This window comes from Apis mellifera, linkage group LG1, assembly GCF_003254395.2.
Source record: "Apis mellifera strain DH4 linkage group LG1, Amel_HAv3.1, whole genome shotgun sequence".
NCBI classification, from domain to species: domain Eukaryota; kingdom Metazoa; phylum Arthropoda; class Insecta; order Hymenoptera; family Apidae; genus Apis; species Apis mellifera.
The window spans coordinates 5,192,983-5,216,503 of NC_037638.1; the positions used below are offsets into that span (position 1 = coordinate 5,192,983).

Below are 23,521 nucleotides of genomic sequence, written 5' to 3' on the forward strand. Positions count from 1 at the left end.
TAGATAATGATCGGTATATATCGATAGACTTCGATATCGATCGGCTTCTATTCGAGAAACAACGATCGGAGCGTTAATCACTACCGTTGCAGCAAATCAACCGAACAGCTATAATAATCGGTATCCATATTATGGTCCATCAAATCAGAGGTATCGTAGAGTTGCACCTAATCTAATATAGAAAAGAGAATAACAAGACCCCCGGAGGGATTTATCCAATCGATCCAATTTCTTCCTCTCGATATTTTACGCGGTCACGTTCTTCCATGGCTTGATTTCACGTATACGTGTAATAGTTATATATTATTTATTTTTAATTTTACACTCAAAATTTTTCTTAACAAATGCAAATGTTAAATTTTGTTTATATTAATAATTAAGAATAAAAATAAATGTGACATATTATTTATAAGTTACATATTTTAACATTAGATATTAAAATTTTTAATCCATAAAATTTACTTATAATTTTTTATTTTCATTTTCTTCAAATAAATGCTTGTATTTTCTTTCTTTCTTTCTCTCTCTCTTTTAATACCTATTTATCAAAAATTAAAATATCAATAAATTTTGATTTTTAAAATTTTTCAAACTCGGATAATAAATGATCCTGACTTTCCTACATTCCAATATAGCGATCAATCACCAAATGACAAACGCATTTCACGGGAAATATACGTTTTTCAACTATAATCGAATAATTATTTATTTCCTTATTGTCCAACGACTGACGAACGATCCAATTACCAGAGAAATGGGCCGCCAATAATTTTCGGTCCTTCCAGTAAGTGGCACGACATGGGGAGACCGTGTGTGGACCGTTTCAAACTTATAATTTCCTCTAGAAATTAATCGTCGACTACTGGGTTGGGTTAGCGCCGAGGTTTCCTTCGTGGCTTAAACGATTGGGTGTTAATCACGCTTGTGACCACGAGGTGTATATAGATGTATACTTTTACACGTATATATATACACACACACACATACACACATATATAAATACACATATAAATATATATCTTAAAAGGACCAATCACCAATAAATTACTAACTAGTTATCTGACTGGGAGGATAGTAAAACGTTTCTCTTTCTTTTAAGATGCAATTAACCGTTCCTGGATTTGCGTTTTAACTTGAGACTATGTTGCTCCCTGTCATATCGCAAAGTTGTTCACGTAACTGCGTTTAGTGTTTAAGTTTAACGACCTTTCTTAATTTTGACTGTTTGATTCCGGTTTTTAAGTTTATCTTATCGTTACGAAAGGATAAATCGGTTGGGGGAAGTTGAAAAGTGTGGAAAAATGTATAGGTTAGAAACGCCAACTCATGGATAATTTCAAAGAAATTTGTATAATTTTATAAATTTGTTTTGAAAAATACAATTAGAAAATCAGAAATTAATCGTTTCACACGTATTTCCGATCTACACAACGTTTCTCACGAAAAGAATCAATCTTCGTATTAACGTCACATTCACAATCTCTCATTACACATCGTGCATTAAGAGTTACAATAATAATAATCCTTCCCAATAAATCTTTCGAATGGACAACTGTGCAGCACGACATTGATGAATTTCCAGAATTTGAATAAAATCTCCTATCAATCTTTCACTTCTTCGATTGTTATATAAATCACGATCTTTCTAGGTTAATCGTGTCTCGTCCCATTAGCACGAAAATTGAAATTTCCTTCGCGAAGTGCGAAGATCAACATTATTATCCACCTCGATCACTTTTCGATCATATTTATATATTTATATTCGCGTAATTCGAGAGTCATCATAAGGAATTCACAATCGCAACACATGCTTGAACTTGGACCTTTCCCCGCACCATCGAACAATCGTACGATATATACAGCGCGCGCACTCTACCAATTCCATATTCGACAAAAAGGCAAGTTTTCATTTAGAGACTATCCACGGGGTATACAATTATCATAGAATCCCCAAAAATGTTCACGATCGTTTTTACCATGAAATGTAAACGTGGCTTTTCGAGGCAACTTAGAAAGTCTCTCTAGAAGTTGATTTACAATTTCCAGATTTTGCCGGAATATCGAACAATCTCGTTGCGGTAATTGTACGCTCATTACGAGGTATTTTGCATATTATTTACTTTCTTCGAGAGTCACCGCCGCGATCGAAAGATGCATATCGCGGATGAAAATCGCTATGAAACTTCGTCGAAGGGAAAGGACGAGGGAAAGGGAGATAGAGAGAGAGAGAGAAAGATGGTGTGGAGAAGAATGGAGGGAGAAAAAAAGAAGAGGCACGCGAGGAAAAAAGGACAGGCGAAGATCTCGCGGCGAAGAGACCGTTAATTTAAGCGGATTTTTCACAGTGACATCGTTACGCGACTCCGCGGCATTCCGTGTGCTTTCGTGCCTCCATCCTTGTAATGACATACACCGTGCGATACAACGAATATCGCGTATCGATCTGGCATTATGATTATTATTGCGTTATGCTGCGCCACGATTGAGACCTTCGTTCGTTTGCTTTTAAGCGTGTACATGTTGGCAAGGGGGGCGGGGTGTAAGTGTGTGGATGAACGTACACTGTGTAAGTATACTGTTTAGATTCTGGACTTTGTAATTGTTTTGCATTCGGTTAAGGGAATATTGCGTTTGATGGAAATAAAGATACGAAGATGGGAAATATACGTAAAATTTAAATCTCTTTTGAAAATTCGGCATCAGATTTTTGAGGAATGGAACGATTCCAGTAAGAAATATAATAGAATATAATTTTTGAATCGTATTACGTGCGATTTACGTAAAATAAAAAAAGTCTATATCGTGTAATGTAAGAAAATATTGATAAAAAAAAAAGTTATTTTCTTTCATTAAAGTTATTCTTAAAAAAATTCATCTGGAAATTGATCTTTTTTATTGAATAATTTTTTATCAAAGCTTAGACTTGAGATTTAGACTGAGTAGGAAATTAAATTATTTAATGAATAATGAAAAAAATGTGAGTAAGCAATTCGGATAATTATATAATATTGATATGATTCATTTACTACGATATTCAACATTTGGAATTGAATGACAAAGCAGTAGATATTTGAGTAACAAAACAACTAAAACTACCTCGTATTTCACCAAACTATAAACTAAATTAACTGGCGAATCCAGTTTCTTGCCACTACTGTATAAAGTATACATATGTGATATTTATCTTTATCCAATAATATATTCTAAACATGATTAGCTTCAATCATAATAACTTATCAATCATTTTCAAAAAATCAAATTACCCAATTTTTTAAATTCTTTTTTTCTATTTATAAAAGAGTGAATCATTTCATATTACAATTATCATTAAAAAATTATGATAAAAATTTAAATAAATTCTATTTATAATTAACAATAAATACACGTCAAAATCTTTATACAATATATCTTACAACAATACATATTAATAATTAAAGTTTAAATTTCTTGAAATTAAATTTAAATTGAATAAAAAAGAAAAAAATTTCTTACATACATCTTTTACAATATTACATTTGTTCTTGACAATGTTCTCTTTGAATTATCTTATCTTACTTCTTCTCAAATTTTATCAAACAAATAAAAAGAAAAAAAAAATAACTCATTGTTTGAAATCGCTTCGATATATTATTTATATTTTCAAAATTATAATAATAATCAGTCGTTGGAAATAAATTCATATTTCAAATAATTATTCGTTATTTCAATTTCAATTAAAAATTTATCCAAGCGTGGTAGTGGATAATAAAAATACGTTGACTTTATATTTCCTTCCACCCTGCTGTACACCTCTCAATCGTGCGACGGACACGCTCAATGCAGTTAGTTAGCCGTGTTGTACCTCCACCGCTTGTAACCACCATCGAATCCGACCTGGCCTCTCGTATTATCGGCTAGACGTTGTTACGACGGTTGTGTGTTCGAAAGACGACGAGGTCGTTCGATTTCATATGACGAGGGCACGTCTCTGCGATGGCGCAACAGCTTCGATTTATTATGCACTGGTAAAATTCGAAGGGACGCGGCGAGCCATGTCCATGTCCATTTTCCATCGTGCAACGTGCGTACGTACGTACGTACGTACGTACGTGGAAGATTAGTTGATTCACCTTTGAGAACATGTCCATTGTCTGTCGTGGTTTATCAATTGTTGGTTAATGACGCGAATCTCGAGCTGCATGTTTCACGGGGATCGTAGCTCATTATCGTTCGAGGTTGTATCAAGTGTGAAATTGCTACGTTAATGGGGATATTTAACGCTTTGCGTGCGACGAGAAAGAGATATATGGAGAACATGTACGTATACACGGTTTGACGTTTCGTTGTGGTTTGTAAAAAAAAAAAAAAAAAAAGTCGAAAAAAGTGATGAAAAATTGTAGATTTAAATTTGTTTGTATAAGAATAATGAAGTGGAAATTCGAAGATAGATAGTTTAATTAAAATAAATAAACTTAAATAAAATAAACACAGCTTGCAATTACGAATTTCGAGGTTACGAACCATATACATATTTACGAATTTTTTTTCAAATTCGAGAAAAAAAAAGAAATTTTATCCAAACCACTATCCTCGAATCGTACGGTTGTAAAACATATCGCGTATTAGTTAACTCTAATAAGCAACACCCACGCAAAACATCCAACTATACTCTATATATCACATCTCGCAATAAGATAATCCAACCGCGATATTAATTGTAAATGGCATTAAAATTTTCAAACAATACCTGTTTCGAACTCTTGCTTACGCAACGAAAATTGCTGGATTCGAAAAAAGGGAAGGAATACCTAACCTAACCTCCTAAACGCGGGCGAAAGAGACAGACGAATGTGCCGAACAGAAATTGTTCACGTTTCGATTTTCGACACACGAAGCCTCGATCGAAATCAAGCGAGTATCGATCGGCCGATCGATCGGCGCACGAACTCGGTTATCGACTCCACGGATCGACGCCGTTAACGAACGTTTCACGGTGGATTTTCGAAAAATCGACTCGGAGCGCGCGCACTGCCTCCTTTCCTCTCCCTCCCACCCTCGCTCCCTCCCTCCCTCCTACACCCACGCGCGGCGCAACGACGAAACCGGCCGCCGGCCAAGAGAGAGTGTATTTCTCGCTTATTATCCTTTCCTTCGATTTCCTACCGTAAGGAAAAAGAATACTCGCCTCGGATGCTGGCTTGTGTATCGACGTGAATATCGTCCCCCCCTCCCCCGCCTGTGACTCACACGCGCGAACCGCGTTAACTCGGTTTCAAGATTTACAGCTCATTACCGATTTCATAGCCCGTAGTCACGACCAGGTCGCGGTCGCGGACTAAACTCGAAATTTAGGCGATAAAGCGACGCGATGCGGTTGCGAGCTAATATCTGTAACGTAAGTATACGCGATTCGACGAGTATACGTAAGTTTTTCAATAGTGTAGTACGTTGCAGAAATGTAGAAAAGTTTTTCTGACGCGAAATATCAAACAATGATATATACGAACGAAATATTTATTATATGCCGATGCCGCTCCGACTGCGCCACTGCGGCATGTAAAATTATACGATTGTTTGTTTCGCATCATTTGATCTTAATTTAGATGATATATAGTCTCGAGGCAATATGTAGTTTGGTTATATATAAATATATATATGTATATGTATATACAATTCAATAATATTTATTTATTATTTACAATATTTATTATTTATATTTTTATTAGCGAGATAATGCGTTTTTCTGCGGATATTTCTCGTGTTATTAGAACATAAAAACATACTGAGTCACATCGCTGCGAAATATCGACAATATCAACAATGTTGTGTAGCTGCGTAATACTTTTAGACAAATACGATTATTTTTCTATCTATCAATAATATAGATTATCAACAATATATATCGAGTATATTATTCTTTTACGGACCGAATTTCGCATGGTAAATCGAAATGCGCGCCAAATTACATTATTGCATTACCTTCTAACCTTTCTCGATATTCTTTGGATGCACAATTTCCTTTCGATTTACGTCGAACCTTCTGATCTCTCGCAGGCTGCTCGAGAAATATCACTATCTTGATTTGAAGGGAAAAATATTAGGAAAGTCTTTCATCCGAAATATCGTCTCGACGATTTCTTTCACGATTTCACGATACGATCGGTGGATATTCTTGACATGTCACGCGTTTGTACGCATTTACGTACAACGCGATTGGAAAACACTTCTAATTGTGCAGCACTAGATAAGTCACTGAAGAATAAGGACTCTCGTTAGATTGCACGAGTACAGTACCACGAGGTTCGTCACACGTTGACAACGATGAGTATGACGAGGTGATCGTAACGTAGCATAACACTGATTCGATGCGTGCACGAACAGCAGCACGATCTAAGACACGAACACTGGGTTCGCGTTTTAACCGCTCCACGCTCGTGGAAATGTCAAACGACGCAACGTTAGCTCGGCACACCGTCGCGCCGGTAGCGGCGGCCGTCGCTCGTGTGGGAGTGTGACATAATATAACAGCGTCGGTAATTTTTGACCGCGTTGCACGTTGATTTAACCGGTTGTCACGAGATTCACGCCACTATTCGCGCTTCTAATTTCAAGGAAATCGTTATCCTCGACAAAATTAAACAAGCAATTTCATATATCATACGCTTGATACAGTTCTGTATATGTTTTACCGATCTAATTATGATTTTTTTTTTATCTAACCGTTTCAATTTCACGTCAATCGAAATCCATAGCCTCTACGTGATTCAGGTCGAAACGTGCAGGCTTGTCTATCGTTGATCTCTGTCGATAGGTGGTCGGGCGCGTGCGTCCAACTCGGTCGCGGCAGCCGGCCCGGCTGACTCTCGCGTGTTCCGTGATGCACGACTCGAGCGCGAACTGAAGTCGAACGCGCCGTGAGGTGAGCGGAGGTGACTTGCGACTCGACTCGACTCGACTCGACTCCGCTCGACTCCCCTCGACTCCACTCGACTCGACTCGGCCCGGGCCGAACCACCGGCGGCCACACTCTCAGTGGCGGCGCCCCGCGCTTTCTACGTTTCTACCGCGGCCGCGCCGCGGATTCGCGACCTGATCTATACAAACGTTGCACAGGTATACGTGTGCATGGACGTATCGATTGCCGAGGATGCCCCGTACTCCCCGTCGCATCTTTCAGCCTCTTCTTACGTCGTTCCTCTCTTTCCTTTCTTCGATTCTTCCTCGTCTAGGTTTTATGGTCGATTCCTTTCTCTTGCTCTCGTTACGTCGATTTCTCGTTGACTGTTTCGCTCCGTCCGATCTCCTTCTCGCGCGAACACGGCCTCGTGGATACGCCCGTGCATAGGCGGCATCTCCGCGCCATCGCTCGACCGCGAGGAAACCGCGGTTTCGAGTTTAGACAACATGCTTACGATTTTTGGAATTCGATGTAGAGTTAGAATTACCTTGCATTATTGTTTTATTATATCCTTTAAACGAACGAAATGTAAAATTGAAATTATGCGAAAATATAATTCAACATGATGGTTTCTATTATAGAAAATTACGAATAATCTTTATATTTCTCATTTTTCATTTTATACGTCTCGTTTTATATTAAAGTGATATTATTTTTTTCTTTCATACAACGAATTTTTTAATAAAATAATATCAATCCTAATTACTTAAAATTGTTTTATTATTTTAAAAAATGTAAAATTTTTATGTTTATTTCTTCTTCAGATATAGATTTTTCACGATCTCACAAGAATTCATTTGAAAATTTACAAGTGATGCTTTACATCAATTATTGAAAGTAATTACTTACGTATTGCATTATGTAAAACAATTGAATCGAAACATTATCTGTGTAATCAAAGATATTACATATATAAAAATGTATGCATTGCATTGTATGCATCAAATCTTCATCTTCGTTTATTTTATTTATTGATCGTTATAGCGATATCAGCACATGTTCTTGAATATCATATTGTTATTTTCATAATTTCCACGACTGATTCAATCCATCATTTCAATATCGAGAAAATTAATTTTAATCGATGAAAGAGATTCTTGTCGAATTACTGTGAACACCCGAGCGGTATTTTCCGACAAATTGCGTATTTAAACGCAAACGAGGATCATAGAAACTTAGCCGAGGGAGAAGTTAGAAGTTGGTTCGGACACACGCCCCAGCTTCAAGATTGTTTTTTTTTTAAACTTCCTCGGGCATAGAGTAATGCCGTGTTACATAATTGAAAGCGTAGGAAGCAGATTGATTAACACACACGAGAAGAGAAAGGTTGCGTCCATATAGATTGGTGGTGGCTTTTATGCGAATCGCGCGAAGAGCAGACTCTAGGCAACCACGTGGGTGTCATCACAAGCGCGCGAAAAAAAAAATTCTCTATACTATGGAGGAGATTATAGACGCTGCACGGGACTATGGGATATACGAGCTGCCAGCGCCTCTCCAATATCACGGAAAGAACGACAAACGACGAAAGACGAACGACGCGACAACTGTGAGCCGAGAATTACGATTTCCTCGAACGAAGTACGAAGACCATTGACTCCCATTCTCATAGAGAAATTGGCAATTCGATGAAATGCGTAAGGACGAAATAATTGTACACGTTATTCCGTTATTAGGGACGATCACCTGGTAATTACACGCTTTGTATTCCGCCCGTTTGTTCCTTGTGTTAACCAAACGCAGCTGGTTCGCTTTAATGCTTCGTTAACGCTGAACGCTTCGTTACAAGGAACTGTATTCCACGAAAGTAAGAACAAACTGGCCGAGCGCGTTAATTATCGGGAAACACGAAACGTCGCGACAACAGTGACGAATTATAATTCAATTTAAAGCTTGGTATGAGTGACGGACGTGTTCAAACGGATTGAATGGATTGCGGAACTGCGGGAAAAGAGACGTGCGAATAGATTTTGACCAACGAATTTTAATTCGATTTCTTTGTGAAGTATTCAGTAAAATAATTAGGAAATCTTTGCAAAGATTATACAATCTTAACGTTATCATACATTTAATCCAAAAAGGAAAAATATTTCTGAGATAAGATTCGAAGATTCTAGTTTTTCTGATCGAAAGTTTTTATCAAGATATTATCGTTTTTATAAGATATCAAATGAGTAAGAGAAGAAAAGTTGTTTCAGTTTTTTCTAAAGAAAACAAAAACACATATTCCGATATATCGAAACTAAGATCGAATAGAAGCTCTTCGATCCCATTGTCGATCTAAAACGTAACGCGTAACTGTTTTCGTATGCATATAAAATGAACGCACGTGTGCACTCGTCTTGCGTGATACGGGGTAGTGAATGTAAAACGGAGCGTATAAACTGAATATTTAAAAGATTTTAAGTCGAAAAAATACGGTAACAATTATTACGTTGGTTTCGTTTTCTATTGTATGTATCATCTTTCTATTGTATGTATTGATAATATTGTTAAAAATAAAAAATCATCACATATAAATCTTCAAAATTAATTTGTTTAAAATTTTTTAATTTATTTCATATTAATATTGTAAGAAGAAGATTAATCTGACATGAAATGTAAAAAAATTTTCATTGATTCATAATAAAGAAAATTATAATTATAATTATTATGTTATTCATATCCATCCTATATTCTCTTTGTAATTATGTTTATACAATTTACATCAAATAATTGGAAAATTTTCTTACAATTAATATTAATTATATGCTTAAAAATATATTTAAATTTCCAAATTAAAAGCCTTTTTTATAAAATTACAATTTTAAAATGTATTATATGTATTATAATATCTGAAATACAATACAATCCTAATAAAAAAAATAATTTAATTTATACTATAAGTAGATACAAAATTATTGTATGTATAAATAGATAGAAGTTATAATTATAAGAATATACTAATTCCTCATAAAAATACAAATAAAACAAAAAAAAGAAAAATCAAGGAAAACTTACATGAAAATATGAAGATTAAAATTTATAAGATTGATGTAAATTTTGACTTACAAGATTTTTGATTACATTATAATTAATAATGATAGATCAAAATTGTTTCCTACTTGAAAAAGCATTATGTTTTTTATATTAATTTTTAAATAATTAAATCTCTATTCAATATTTATACAATTTCACTAAAATTATATATATATTTTTTTTTACTTTTACTTAATATTACAAATCCTACTCTGATTATTTAAATTAAATTTGAAGAAAATGATGCAAATCTATAAGAAAGAATTCTGTAATAATAATAAAATATCCTTAATCTTCTTCAATGATTGAAAGCTATAATAAAAAAAATCTTCACAATTCCATCATTCAAAATATCCATAATGTACTATCATCCATACTAAACGAGTTAACGCATATGGACAAAATGCAACAATAAGTGGAAGAAAAAGAATATTTAAAAAACCATAAGTAAATCATGCTTTGTTCACTTGCTTTCACATACAAAATATACGGTATAAATGCATGTTAATACATGTTATGCTTGTTAATGCGTTAGGAAGCAAGTAATATATTTACGTCTATGGATTATAAATATTTATATAGCTCAGACAGATTGTGATAAAAATGAAGCGATGATGGTCCGCTACCAGGAGATCCCGCCAAAATGAGCATCCTGGAAAAAACGATTACTCACATTAACCAGCAAGAAGAAAATGCTTATCGATTAAAATTAACATACCTAGAACTCGTGATTTATTACACAAGAAATGACAAGTCAATTCCGTTTTTTCTACTTATTTCTCTCCGATGATGATGATGACGCCTCAAGGCAAGATTATCAATGCGTATATAGAATTCTCTTACGTGAAAATTCATGAAAATTATGATTAATAAGGAAATTGAATTTTGTGCAGGACAGACCTGGAAAAAATAAGATATTTGTTAATCAGGAATTTTGTTTTTTGCTAAATTATCTGATAAAGATACATAACTCATACTTATCTTTATATGACAATATTAGAAAATTATTCAGTATGATTCATATAATTGATATGATAGAATTATACAGATGGAAATAATTAAAGGATGTTATTGATGATTCATTAAAAGACAATAAAATTCTTCTAAATATTTTCAAACTTGAAACTTTCAGTTTGCGAATGAAATATTTACCTAAAAAAAAAAAAAAAAGATATTTAATAATTTATGGAGATTCTGTTGTTCCGGCAGAATTTCGAAACAAAGTGGATGCTCTGATCAATGGAGGAATAAAATTCTTCCTTCTTGAAAATCATTTTTTTTTTCAAGAAAAACTGAAACGTTCAATAGTCTCATTCACTGAATTCAAACTGAATGCTTAACTCTCATCGCGACATTTACATTCAACATTATCGCCTCTATTTCTCCAACGGCATCGACGTCTCTCTCTCTCCCTCTTTCTCCTTATCCCTCGCTACCACGTTGTGGAATGAACAATTTTAAGAGTGGTTGGTTGCCTCGACCACGTTGGGTGACTCCCCGCCGCGTTTCCACTTCTGCGCAATCGGGGTGATGTCGAGGGGATTTAGGAAAGCCACAGTAGCCGGTGTGTATGCGGCAAGGACAAGAAAGCCGATCGAGGTGCACTGGCTAAGTATTTCTCTAGAGGTGTGCGTGTATATACATATCGTATACGTGCGCGGGTGTGTGCTGATCGGCCGGCGAGGCGGCCAGAGAAACGCGAACAAGGACGGTGGCGAAGGAGATGGGGAAGCAGGAGGAGTAGGAGGAGAAGGAGGAGGAGAAGCCAAAGGATATAAAGTACGGTTGCGAAGAAAGGTTGAAAATCTCTACGATGGAACGGTTGGATCCATTGGTGAAACTGCAAGGAATAAGGAGAAAGAAAAAGAAAGAGAAAAAGGAACGGCAATGAGGAGAAAGAGAGAGAGAGAGAGAGAAACAGAGAGCATGAAATAGGGTATAGAAGGTGAAGCGGATTAAAAAGGATGGGAGAGATGCGAAAGGCCGAGGGAAAAACGCGTGGAAAAAAGAGGGAAGGTCGTTTCGTCTCGTTGGAGAAAGAAAGAGTGAGTGGTATTGAGGGGAGGGAGAGGGAGGGAAGCGAGAGAGAGTAGCGAGAGGAGCGCCGAGAGAGGGATATGGTACAGCGAGTGGCGTGCATTCTCGCGCACACGCTGCCTCCCCTCTTAAGCGTGAACGATCGCGTGCACGTGCAACAAGGTATCGTGCACGTGTGCGTGTACAAAGTAGGTCCACGAGAGCCGGAGAGACGGCGAATGAATATCGCCGTCCCCTCGGTGGCCGGTGCGACCAATCCGCGCGTAGCGCGAGCTGCGTGAAGGCGGAACGCGGCCTCTTCGCGTATATCTGCGTATTTATTATTCAGTTTGCAAATACGTGGCAAAAATGATCTCTCTCCGCGCGCCGGCTGGATCTGCCGGGCTCCGCCGAACCAGCCCGCACAATCGGGAGGTGGAGCCAGAAGGTAGGAGCAGGGCAACGACGAGATATCGGCCGTTAATTTGTTAGAAACGCCACCAGCACAGCCGATTGCAGCGTCCGCAACTATGTACCTTTCTGGCTGCCGCGGAACGGATGGCCACTGTTCGCCACGCTCGCTCGTCTTCCCGACGCGAGACGACATTTTCTAATCGCTGCCTCTGCCACACGACAAAATGTCTAACTGCTCGTTTGTTCTTCTCCTGGTACTTGACTTTGCACGTATATATGCACGTGCAGTTTTAAGATGCAATTTGGAATAATGTATCTTTTCTCTTGGCAATTGTATAACGTTTCGCGTTCGGAATAATTGGTTGTACTGGTGAAACAGATTATTATTATTATTATTATTAAAGATTTAAAGATTAAGATTTTTGTTATTATAGATACGGTATAATTGTTAGCAAAACTTAGCAAGATTATTAAAGTTGAAAATTTTCTCAATTTCTAATTACATTTATTAGAGTTTGAGAAATTTTCAACATCAATCAATGTATTTAGTAACAAAATTTTATATGAGAAACTATATTATTATTATATTTCATTTATGATGGTGAATGCCGTTCAAATTAAAAAGTAGAAAGTTTCTTCGTTAAACAACTAATTAACTTAATACCAAAGATCGCTTCCTACTTCCTCTGTTACTTATAAAATTTTTTGTAGTTTCATATAATTTTTAATAAATAATTTAACAAGTGTAAAATCTTATATTCTTATATATTTTAATAATATATAATTCTAAAAACTTACCTATTAATGTTCTATTAATGTGATAGTATGTAACGTTGAAAGATTTAAGTTAGTGAAGTTCAAGGTAGTTTCGATGAAGACGTCAATGCGAATTTTTTTAGAAGCCTTATCCAAGACAATGGAGAGTGAGGTTCCGATAGTCTGGTAACAACGGGACTCGAACAGTAGCGGATTATTCCGCGACTCCAAAGCATGGAACAACGATCTTGGAAACAACTTCAGGTGTTCCAATAGATCTCCACTATATTTGAATGCACTTGATATTGAAATTAAAGCAAAGAATCTTGTAAGATCAATTCTGATTAATCATTCCTTTCCTCGTATCGATTCGTTGAAAAAATAAATCTTTTATTCAATGAACTAAAAATAGATTTAATAATTAGAATTATTAAATTTCTTCTAAAGCACTTCTATTCAATTATTAAGATTAATTCTCACTTCGTTCTTTAACAAAAAAAAAAAAAAGTAAGAATAAGAAAAATGAAATTACATAACCTCATTCTCTTCGACTGTTCGAAATGTTAGTTAATAGAATTAGGCTCTGGAGGGCAGTACTGTTCACACATTACATTACACACACACATCAATTTAAATGTGATTATAAATGAAAGCAAACATTATATCTCTAATTTCAAAATTTAACAAAATTAACATAGCTGATGTTTAATTAATATTTAATTCTAGCTAAGAATAATTATAACATCATTAATGATATTATACTTATGTTTTCACAAGTAGATATGAAATCGACTCTTCCAATCAACCTTAGTTACGTGATAAAATGTCAAGGAACGCCACAGTCTGAAAAACCGATGCGATGTAGGCTCACTTCGTTGAAATGATTGGCTCGCGCAAATTTTTCTATGAACATCATCCAAGAAAACGTATTCCGACATTGTCCGTTAACGCGGTGTGTCTAGTACATCTCTGGCATTGTATTCCAACGATAATAGATTCACGATCGGAAGATAATCAAACGAACTGTAAAAAGGAGTCAGCCGGTATTCTTCGCACGAAACCGATGTTGATAAGGCACACAGAGTCTAGTGATTCATTTCCCTAATATGTCTACGCGTCGAATGACAATTGGTAGTACCGTTCGCGCTTCAGTTTCCCTCTATTTCAATATCTAATAGATGTCTCTTGTATCCTAAAATCCTAACCCTAATTTTTTAGTATGTGTTATAATAGTAAGTTGTGCTTGTATTTCAATTAATTCAGACTATGATTTAATTGTAGAATAATTAAAAATCATGCAGATAATAAATTCTACGTTTAATTTCAAATAATTTAATTATAAAAACTTAATTATAATCAAAGTCAAAATTAAAATATCATCTATAAAATATTGTTAAATAAAAGGTTAAGTTATATTCATTTTCGTTTTTCTTTTTCATTGAATATGATGAATATATTTATTTATTTATAATATATAGAGAAAGTCTGTCAAATTTGTCATTCAGTTCAAATAAAATTATACATTTATATTTATTTGGAAATTACTGAATAAATCTCATACATATAGTACGTTATAAATAAATATATTAAAATTATATAATGAATTAAATGATAAATTTTAATAGATAATAATGAAATTGATAAAAATGTTGCAGAAAATACTTATTTATAATGAAATTAAACAAAAACTAAATAAATATCGAAGTTTCCAATAAAAAAAAGGATAACAATACGGCTAGTAGTTCTCCATTCGAGACTCCAGAGGAGAAGTTTGGTTTGTGAAATTCGTTCTCACAGAGAAAGTAGAATTACATCAGCACGCATTCAGCCGTAAAAAGAGGATCGTCGCGGCGACGCAAAATACCGTATCGTTGCTTTTCTTTAGCGTCCTGTATTCGCCGTGGTCATTTACACCTTCTTCGCGTGTTCCTTGCACGCCATAACATTTCCGTGCTCTACGATATCATCTCCTTTCTTCTGCTTGCCTTGCATGTTCTTTGAAGTTCACCCTCTACTTCCTGATCTTAAATACTTGAGGAAGTACCGATCGGATCGACCTGATGAAAATTCTTTCTTTTCGTATAATGAATGTTTAGAGATAGATCTATAGGATAAATCAATAAGTAAATGATTTAATGTAATCAATTTTTCAATGATTCTTATATTAGTCAAAGATAGAAATTATTGTTGAATCATGTGCAATTTTTGTTTAGAAATTGAACTTTGCGCAGGCAGTGATGCGGTCCATCATTAGTCAGACATTCACCAAATTTCTCTGAATGTAGATAAAACATCAACACTACAAGGAATATCTTATCTTTGATTTATAAATTAGCTATAAGCAATGGCGTGATTTTTTTATTTTCCATTAAATTATTGAATTTAAAATTTTTAATGATTTGATTGTAAAATTAAAAAACAATTTTTATTAATGTATAGATAGTAAGTATGCGAATAAGGTTAGAATGGAAATAATTTTTCTTTTTTTTTGTATATCTTGTTGAACTTTTTATTCTCAAAAATTTATTTTATATAAAATAAAATTATTTATTGTTCTCATGTAAGAATTATGTTATCGAAATAAGAGTGAAATTATAAGCATGACGAACTACAAACCATAGCCACTGATACATATCTCTCGAATCAGTTTAACTGATGACGCAACACTTCGTATCGCTAAATGACTTCGCCAGATTGTCCACAATCGACGCCGCCAAGAAAATCATGACTCGGTGGAATATTTATGGTCCATTTAAGGGAATCAATTTTATTTATTGATTTTCATCACTTTATTTCATGTTCCCACAAATAAAACATTCTATTGATTACTTCTTGTAAATTCTGTAAATGGATGAAAAAATATAACGTAATTCGTCGCGTATAATTTCGATTAAAATTGAAATATTCATATATTATCACCTTAAAAATAATATTCTCTGATTATGTTACAAATAAGGATGTTGAAAAAAAAAGTTAAAACAAGTTGTTAAAATTTAAAATAGAAATAAAATGGATATCTTCATCAAATAATTGTCAAATAGTTTAATCTTTTCACGCGGTTTTCTTCACTCCATTTCCCTTCAAAAATGCACAGTTCAAAGTTCATGGTATTTTACGCCCTACTTCCTTCGACGCACGTACCTTCAAACCGTAACGCAACCTAACCTCTCCCCTAGGTAAAACGCGACGAATTAGAATCTGCAACGGCAATGTTTTTTAAAGCGTCACACAGCCAATGTAACAAATGGTCGAGTAAAGTTAACCTAGCGACGGTTCTTTCCAAGAAATTCCTTTTTCTACCCGACGCTCGTGGAACACCTTAGCGAACCTCTTCCGGCCGCGGGAACGTTAAAGCTGGATTTTCCAGGTGAATTATTTACGTGGCTGGTTGTGAAAGCCACCTAGGTCTTCGCCCTCTTTGAACTTTCATCATCGCCACGATTTCAATCAGTCGATTTGTTCTTTTATTATTATCGATTTTTTTCATCATACTGTCTCGTTGCAATATTCGATTATAATCGAGATTTTTTATCGGAGCTTTCATCGATCCCTTTATTTCTTCATTATACTTCTTCGATTGTTTTCGGCATTGTGTTCTCATTCTTCGTTATTGTTGTCTCTGCTGCATTGTGAGTGTTCTTTGTTTTATTTTTCGAGTTCGACATATCTTTAAGAGCTTTAATGTAAGTTTGATTCTTCAAGTTCTAAATTATGTTGTTAATTTTTTTTATAACAATTTTATTTTATTGCATTGTTTGAAATATTCATAGCATCTTTTACGTAAATCGATGCACGATTGATTATTTTATCTAACCTATCAAAATTTGTATAATACTTGTTTGATTTCTAACCTATAATTTTTTTATCTCTTGAACATTATTTGTTTTATAACAGAATTTCTAATATTTAATTTGCAATAGATAATCTGTTGATACAAGAGTTTTTTTAAATTTTATGTGAGAATTAAGTATATTTAGTGCCAATTGTTACCAGAGAAATAACCATTGTAAGATTAACGGTAAAAGAAACTTCAAAATAGTACTAATTGGATTATATTGTTTTTTAGTATCTGCATAGTAAATCGTGATCATCCTAGATAGATAATAACGATGGATTTAATTCATCACAATCTTTAGTCTTTTAAACATCTTTATACCTACTTTAAAAATACAAAGAATAGTTCTATAAACATTAACCTCTTTCATATTTATTTTAGGTTAGAAATTGAATATGAATATATTTTAAATCATCTATCAAAAACGATATGAATATTGCAAACAATCAATATATTTAAGTTTTTATACGTTTATTTTAACTAGGATTTTTTTTTAATGAGATCATCGCTACGATCATGACGCCGTTCGTCGAGAGAGGTCCCTTCGCGTCGTTTCACGTCGCCTCGTGTGCCTTCCTCGCTAGGAAATAAGAAATTTTCTTGAGAGATGCGAGCCTCTGCGAGGGAGGAGGCCTAGCCAAGCGAACATAGTTAATTTAGATTGTATCGCGTGAGAAGCAGGAAATGACGAAATATCCTGAGTGCTGACTTATACGCGGCGCACATCGTGTGTGCCTGGGCTCGTTCCTCGACCGCATTGCTCTTCGACTCCTCGACTCCTCGACTCCTCGCGACCTCAGCCCCTCCGACACGCAAGGATGATACTTTTTTTCCTAACCTCCACGGTTAGCCGTTGCTGCATCTATTTTTATATTTTTCGCGATGTTTCCGCGCAAACGACAACGTGATCGTGAGAATTTTTGACCGGGCCATTACTGCGAAATATCCTTCTTATTTTTTTTTTATTCTTTCTTTCTTCTTCTTTTTTTTTTTTCAGTCAAGGCCGAGCAATCGATCGAAGATAAGAGATTTTACGAGCCAATTCATAGTTCACGAGATGTTGCACGGTTGCAAAGAATTACAGGATTGCTTCATTAAAACATTGCTTCTTGAGGTCTCGACACGATTATTTATTATCATATTATTTATTATAATTAATTGATTTCTTTTGTATTTTAATTTAATATTCCTTTTTATTTTTAATTTATTTATTTATATTTTTACTGTTTGTACATGGATATAGAAGATGAGAGAAAAAAAGAATAGAAGGAATATATAGAAATGGATTGCATGGATGATGATTTGTAAATGTTTTTGCGAACCATTGGCGGATATGACGCTGGAATAATTTGTCACACACGATTGGAGACAATAAGTATAATAAAGGCTCGAATTCCGAGTAGGGCGCAATTGATTCGGAACAGGTACAAATACATTAACAATTGGTTGGACAAAATAAATATCTATATCATTTATATCTATATTATTTATATACTTTCATTAATTACATTATTTAAAAATTATGTCAGATTTGATTTGATTTTGTAAGAAATGTTAATTGTAATATAAGTATTTAAAATCTGTTTGTGAATTCCAAATTTTAATATATATATATCATCATAGAGAAGATATTTGTACCAAAATTAATTGAAAAAAATCAATTTTTTACAGGATTGTAAAAGGAATTACTCGATTATTTCAACATCAATGTAGAAGTTAATTAGTTGATGACAAGATAATGGAACTTTAAAATATAATTATATTTGATACATGTGTAGTAACAATTAAGCTGTTGTCACTCATCCAATATTACATAATATTTACTCCGTTTTCGCGACAGTGATATTCCCTCCTCCTCATTGCATAAAAATGTTACGATAACTTATCTGCAAAAAAAAAAAGAGAGAAAAAACATTTAAGGTAATACTATAGCGAAGGGTCGTAGTTGGCCAATTACATATTTATAAATTAGCAGATACAACATAAAGATATAGATATAACCACTTAATGCGAAGCATAAAACTGGGTTTTCTCCGTTCCACTCCCATGGAGCTTGGTCACCTGAAGAATTACTATGCCCAATTAACCCTTTGAGAACCGTACGCTTCCCGAGCATTGCCACTTCCGACGTTGCAATAGTTTTCGCCATGTAATTTTTTCGAGTTCGTCAAGGGATCACAGTTCAATGTTTTTTTTTTTTTATTACGCAAGATCGAATACTTATGTACAAATCTGATGCCTGCGCTTTGATCACCTAGAATTCAAGAAGAAGAATACTTTATCATCATTTAAGGCTATTACGATTTGAAAATTATTTTGTCACATTAATACCATTGTAATTTTTTGAATGAAACAAATGAAAGTTTATAGAAGAAAGTTGTTATAAGAAATGATACTTTTATAAAGTCATTGAAAAAAGAAATTATATAAATCATCGTGTAAAAGGTTCAACGAGATAGGAACTTTATTTAAAATGAATCATACATATAATCACATGTAACAAATCTGAATAAATGTGCGTTAATTCATTGTATAAAAATTGCGAATCTAATGAATTTATACGATCATGCTAGGAATTAAAGGGCATGGAACATCCGTCTTATGATTTTTGCAATTTATCTTTGTAAATTGATTGTATGATTCAACGTTGTTAATTTCACATGAAATATCAATTGTTATAATTTTAATCTATTTTTCCTTTTTCTTTCTTGATTTCATCAATTAACAAATGATTTGATACATGGATTGTATATGATATTTTAGAAATGATCAAACTTTTATATACCTTCTTCTAACTTTTTAGATAATCCATCAAATAAAAAAAGTTTAACTTTAACTAAAGTTAGTTTTAACGTTAAAAGTTTTGTATTTTTTATTTTCAATATTCAATTTGTTTATTATATAAGTATTGATCCTTTAATAATAAAATTAAAATTATATCACAAGATTAGTTTCTTCATGTTAGCTATAGAATTATAAAGTAAATCTGAATGAATATTTGAATGAAAAAGGAAAAACAATGTATTTGTACTTGTACAGTGCCATATCTATAGATGATTTACTGGAGACTGAAATATCGTTCTTACGAGTTCTTACTTTAAGTTCATTATGCGGTCACGTATTATTACCTTGGCGGTAATTTTTAGTAATTTCGCGATTAAATCGCGTTCTACAAAACTATTTTAATAATGCGTGTTCTCGCCCGCGAAACCCGCGCGCACGCATGGTTTCCTTATTGTTCGAAAAAGAACTCAGAAATATAATTTAAAAATGAAAAGGAAAAACGGTAATAAAGAAGCGGCTATCGAGATCCTTCACCTGTGACCCGAGAAACTCATTACGTATGGCAGTCAGCGATGAATAAATTGAAAAATCGTGAAAATGCCAGACAATATTGAAAATTTATTCTAGCTTGTCATCTGTAAAAAATATTTTTGAATTAGATATTGAAAATTTAGCTTTTATCAAATGTAATGTAAAATGTAAAAATTTCCATGGAACGTATAATCGGTGTATAAATTATGATCTATAAATGTTTGCTGTAAAAATATTTTCCTTGATCAAATATGATACATGTTTTATCAGGCCAAGTAAGGTCTTGATTGAAAATATTTAAATCAAATGGAAATTATTTGCACAAATTAAAGTACGAAAGACAAAGTTAAAAATAGATGAATCATATTAATCATGTTTATATGGTAATTATGTTCTATTTTATTTTAATCTATTCTCTTCTGTTATAAAAATTATTACATAGTATCTAAAATCCTTTTCTTCTATTCAATTAAATTCCTTTTTTTAAATTTTTTCCATTTATCAGTACATATTTTTTAGTTGAAGTTAAACTTTATTAGTAGATATATTGTTATTTCTCAATATATATATATATAGAATAATAAAAAAAATTTTGTATCTAAATTAAATAAGCTTGGATCCTTAATAACTTTCTTTTATCATTTTTAAAATACTTGTTAGTTTCAAATTTTTGTTTTTAATTCAAAGAAAAGAAAATGAAATACTTATAAAACACCTATTATACAGTTTATTTTCCTTTCAATATTATATGATATTAATTTCTTTATTAATAGATATATTTTTATTTTTTAATATATATGTATAACAAAAATTTTTTATCTAATTTTTTATCTAAATTAAATAAGCTTGGACTCTTAATAACTTTCTTCTACCATTTTTAAAATACTTGTTTCAATTTTTTCTTTTTTAATTCAAAGAAAAGAAAATGAAATATCTATGAAATACCTATTATACAGTTTATTTTCCTTCCAAGAATTATACGATATTCATTTCTATTTCGTAAGAGGCAATTATTTGAATATCTTTGCATTTCTGAGTATATATATATATATATGTCCGTCTTCGCTTCGTTCTGGCAAATCTACTGGTAATTCCTCGTTCAGATAGAAGCAACAGGGTATCTTTAAAACACTATTATATTCCACCAATGCATAATCGGCGTGCATCTTTCCCTCAGAAATCAGTGAACAACGGAAAATTTACAATCTCAGTTGAAAAGCAGTTATAAGCATTACCGTGAGCATCGATAATATTCCAGAAGCTCATTAGCGATCCAGGAACGTCTATCCCCCTACCTGGTCGCAGGAGTAATTATCTATTACAACCTGGCTGGCGTACGTATACAACGTATAACAGGAGATCAGTGCAAACGATTAAGCTCAAAAATAGTTCATGGGAACTTAAGTAAGCTAATCTTCATCGCATTAGTGTTGTTCTAGGTATAAAATGCAAAGAGGAAGCACCTGCACGCATCTTTACCGCTCCCTGGGGTCATCACTTTCGAAAGCGAGCCGACCACCTTTACCGTCTCACTGATCGGTATACCAATTCAATCGAGTTATTTCTAATTGTTATCTGACCTAGAAATCACTCGGAAGGTTTGAACACAGGACGTGGAAAGCCTGGCTATCCAATGGTCTCGAATCGTCTTGTTCGTTTGAATCAATAATAAAGCTGAAAAAAAATTTAAACAATTAAAAAAAATTGAAAAAAAAAAATGTTAAAATAATTCGTCAAAATGAAAGGAAATTTAAAATAAAATTTTTCGAATATTTACCTGCAATGCGTCGTTGAAAGGAAACAACGAATCAAGAGAGAGAGAGATAAAAAATAACCTTCATTTTACGATCGATTTGTGAATTCAAGTTGTGATTCTATTATTCTTTGTTTTTTGTGTTTGTTATTAATGACGATACAAACTGACTAACGAATTGAGATTTTTTTTTTTTTTACCTGTTTCCCCACAGAACATGTTAACAGCTCGATCAAGGCATTTATTAAAACTTCATAGCTTCTTACCCATTCGGAAGAAACGTAACGAACAAGTAGCCCCAATTAAGAACGAACGCAAAACAATTACGACTGGTTAAACCATATCTATCATCGTCGAGGCTCGTATCTCTCTGCCGCTTTACGCCAGCCTGTTCATTTTTTACGTCCATTAACCTATCACCGAGTATTTCCCTCAGCGAGCAAATAACGTGCCATTAATCATTTTTCGCGCAATAAAATTGTCATTAAACGAATGGCTATGAATTCAACAAGCAACAATTCTACTTCGAACATTAGACTAACATTAGGTATTTTAGGTACGAAAGTTGTATTTCAAAGTAAAAAATATTTCTTTTTTTTTTTTTGGCATATCACAATTTATAAATTATCAAAATAATTGAAATCTTTCGATAAAATATCGAAAAATAATGATAAAATACGGAACCGAAATCGTTACTTTCAATCTTTTCGTTCCTAAATTACTTATTAACCAAAAAAACACTTACCTGTAATTCTTTTGACACGACAAAATGATCCGTTTATTAATATTTATTTTTTCTTCTTTCTATTTTACACTTTAATATAAAATTTCAAATTTAAAATTTTTTCCTCTTTCATCCTTTATATTAACAGACTATCCCAAAACAACACGGTAAAATCTGCATTGGTATCATGGTAGCGTACGATAAGCAAGATCGCGAGTCAGAGTCGTGCGCCCTCTGTTTCGCGAAATTTACGATCGTTCGATGTCGGGTCCACCTTAGACCGCGGGAAAAATTGTTCGGTTCGCCACCGTGCCGACCTAACCTAGTATATCTACCTACCCTACGATCCGTTCATACCGTGCACACATATGCAAGTATAAGAGAGTGTTTCGTCGTAGACCCAGGAGTTCGTTCTCGAACGAGAAATTCTACCACCCGCAACCGACAACAGGCCAAGCCGGGGCAGAGTCTTAGGCCAGGGCAGGCCAGCAAGAAGTCGTGTAAGAAGGGGTTAAGAAACTCTCGAACTAAAGTGCCTACACCGGAAGCAGGGGCCTTGCTTTCTGGGCTAATAACCCTACCCACATCGACACGCGGCATCTGCGTGCGCGTATACACGTTTAGACGTGAGTACGAGAGAGAGAGAGAGAGGGAAAGATATGGAACAAGGATAAAGAGATATGCGATACACGACGAGGAAATCTTGCGTGTATGCACGAGAGAGAAGACGCACACGTAAACGGGGATCTCTTA

At 34.0% G+C, this 23,521-nt stretch overlaps 2 protein-coding genes and 1 long non-coding RNA gene across 9 annotated transcripts in view; all 3 read right to left on the reverse strand.

The window, feature by feature from the left end:
- LOC726298 (putative transcription factor SOX-15) overlaps positions 1 to 7,386 on the reverse strand; it is a 51,755-nt gene extending 44,369 nt beyond the window's left edge. The window contains exon 1 of one of the 4 annotated variants that reach the window (XM_026441721.1): positions 5,959 to 7,386. The gene's annotated coding sequence lies outside the window, so the exon portion shown is untranslated. The remainder of the gene's footprint in view (positions 1 to 5,958) is intronic. The other 3 variants (XM_026441716.1, XM_026441713.1, XM_006562778.3) reach the window with 3 other exon arrangements.
- Positions 7,387 to 11,218: 3,832 nt separating this feature from the next.
- On the reverse strand, positions 11,219 to 14,437 carry LOC100577655. Its single transcript, XM_006562777.3, has 2 exons — positions 13,184 to 14,437; positions 11,219 to 12,752 (listed from the first exon to the last, which is right to left on the reverse strand). The coding sequence occupies exon 2, from the start codon at positions 12,576 to 12,578 to the stop codon at positions 11,499 to 11,501; it is 1,080 nt and encodes a 359-aa protein (XP_006562840.1). The 5' UTR covers positions 12,579 to 12,752; positions 13,184 to 14,437; the 3' UTR covers positions 11,219 to 11,498.
- A 4,083-nt stretch (positions 14,438 to 18,520) lies between these two features.
- Positions 18,521 to 22,623, reverse strand: LOC102654581. Of its 4 annotated transcripts, none has more exons than XR_001706473.2 (5): positions 22,311 to 22,623; positions 22,069 to 22,244; positions 21,237 to 21,965; positions 18,978 to 19,230; positions 18,521 to 18,862 (listed from the first exon to the last, which is right to left on the reverse strand). It is a non-coding gene; the product is annotated as an uncharacterized LOC102654581 (long non-coding RNA). The 4 variants fall into 4 exon arrangements; XR_409546.3 differs by having other exon boundaries at positions 21,237 to 21,586; positions 21,755 to 21,965; positions 22,069 to 22,617; XR_001706468.2 differs by having other exon boundaries at positions 22,069 to 22,623.
- Positions 22,624 to 23,521: the final 898 nt, after the last annotated feature.

Coding starts and splice junctions, on each gene's coding strand:
- LOC100577655 (XM_006562777.3), bottom strand. CDS start 12,578: ATGTCGTCTCGCGTCGGGAAGACGAGCGAGCGTGGCGAACAGTGGCCA.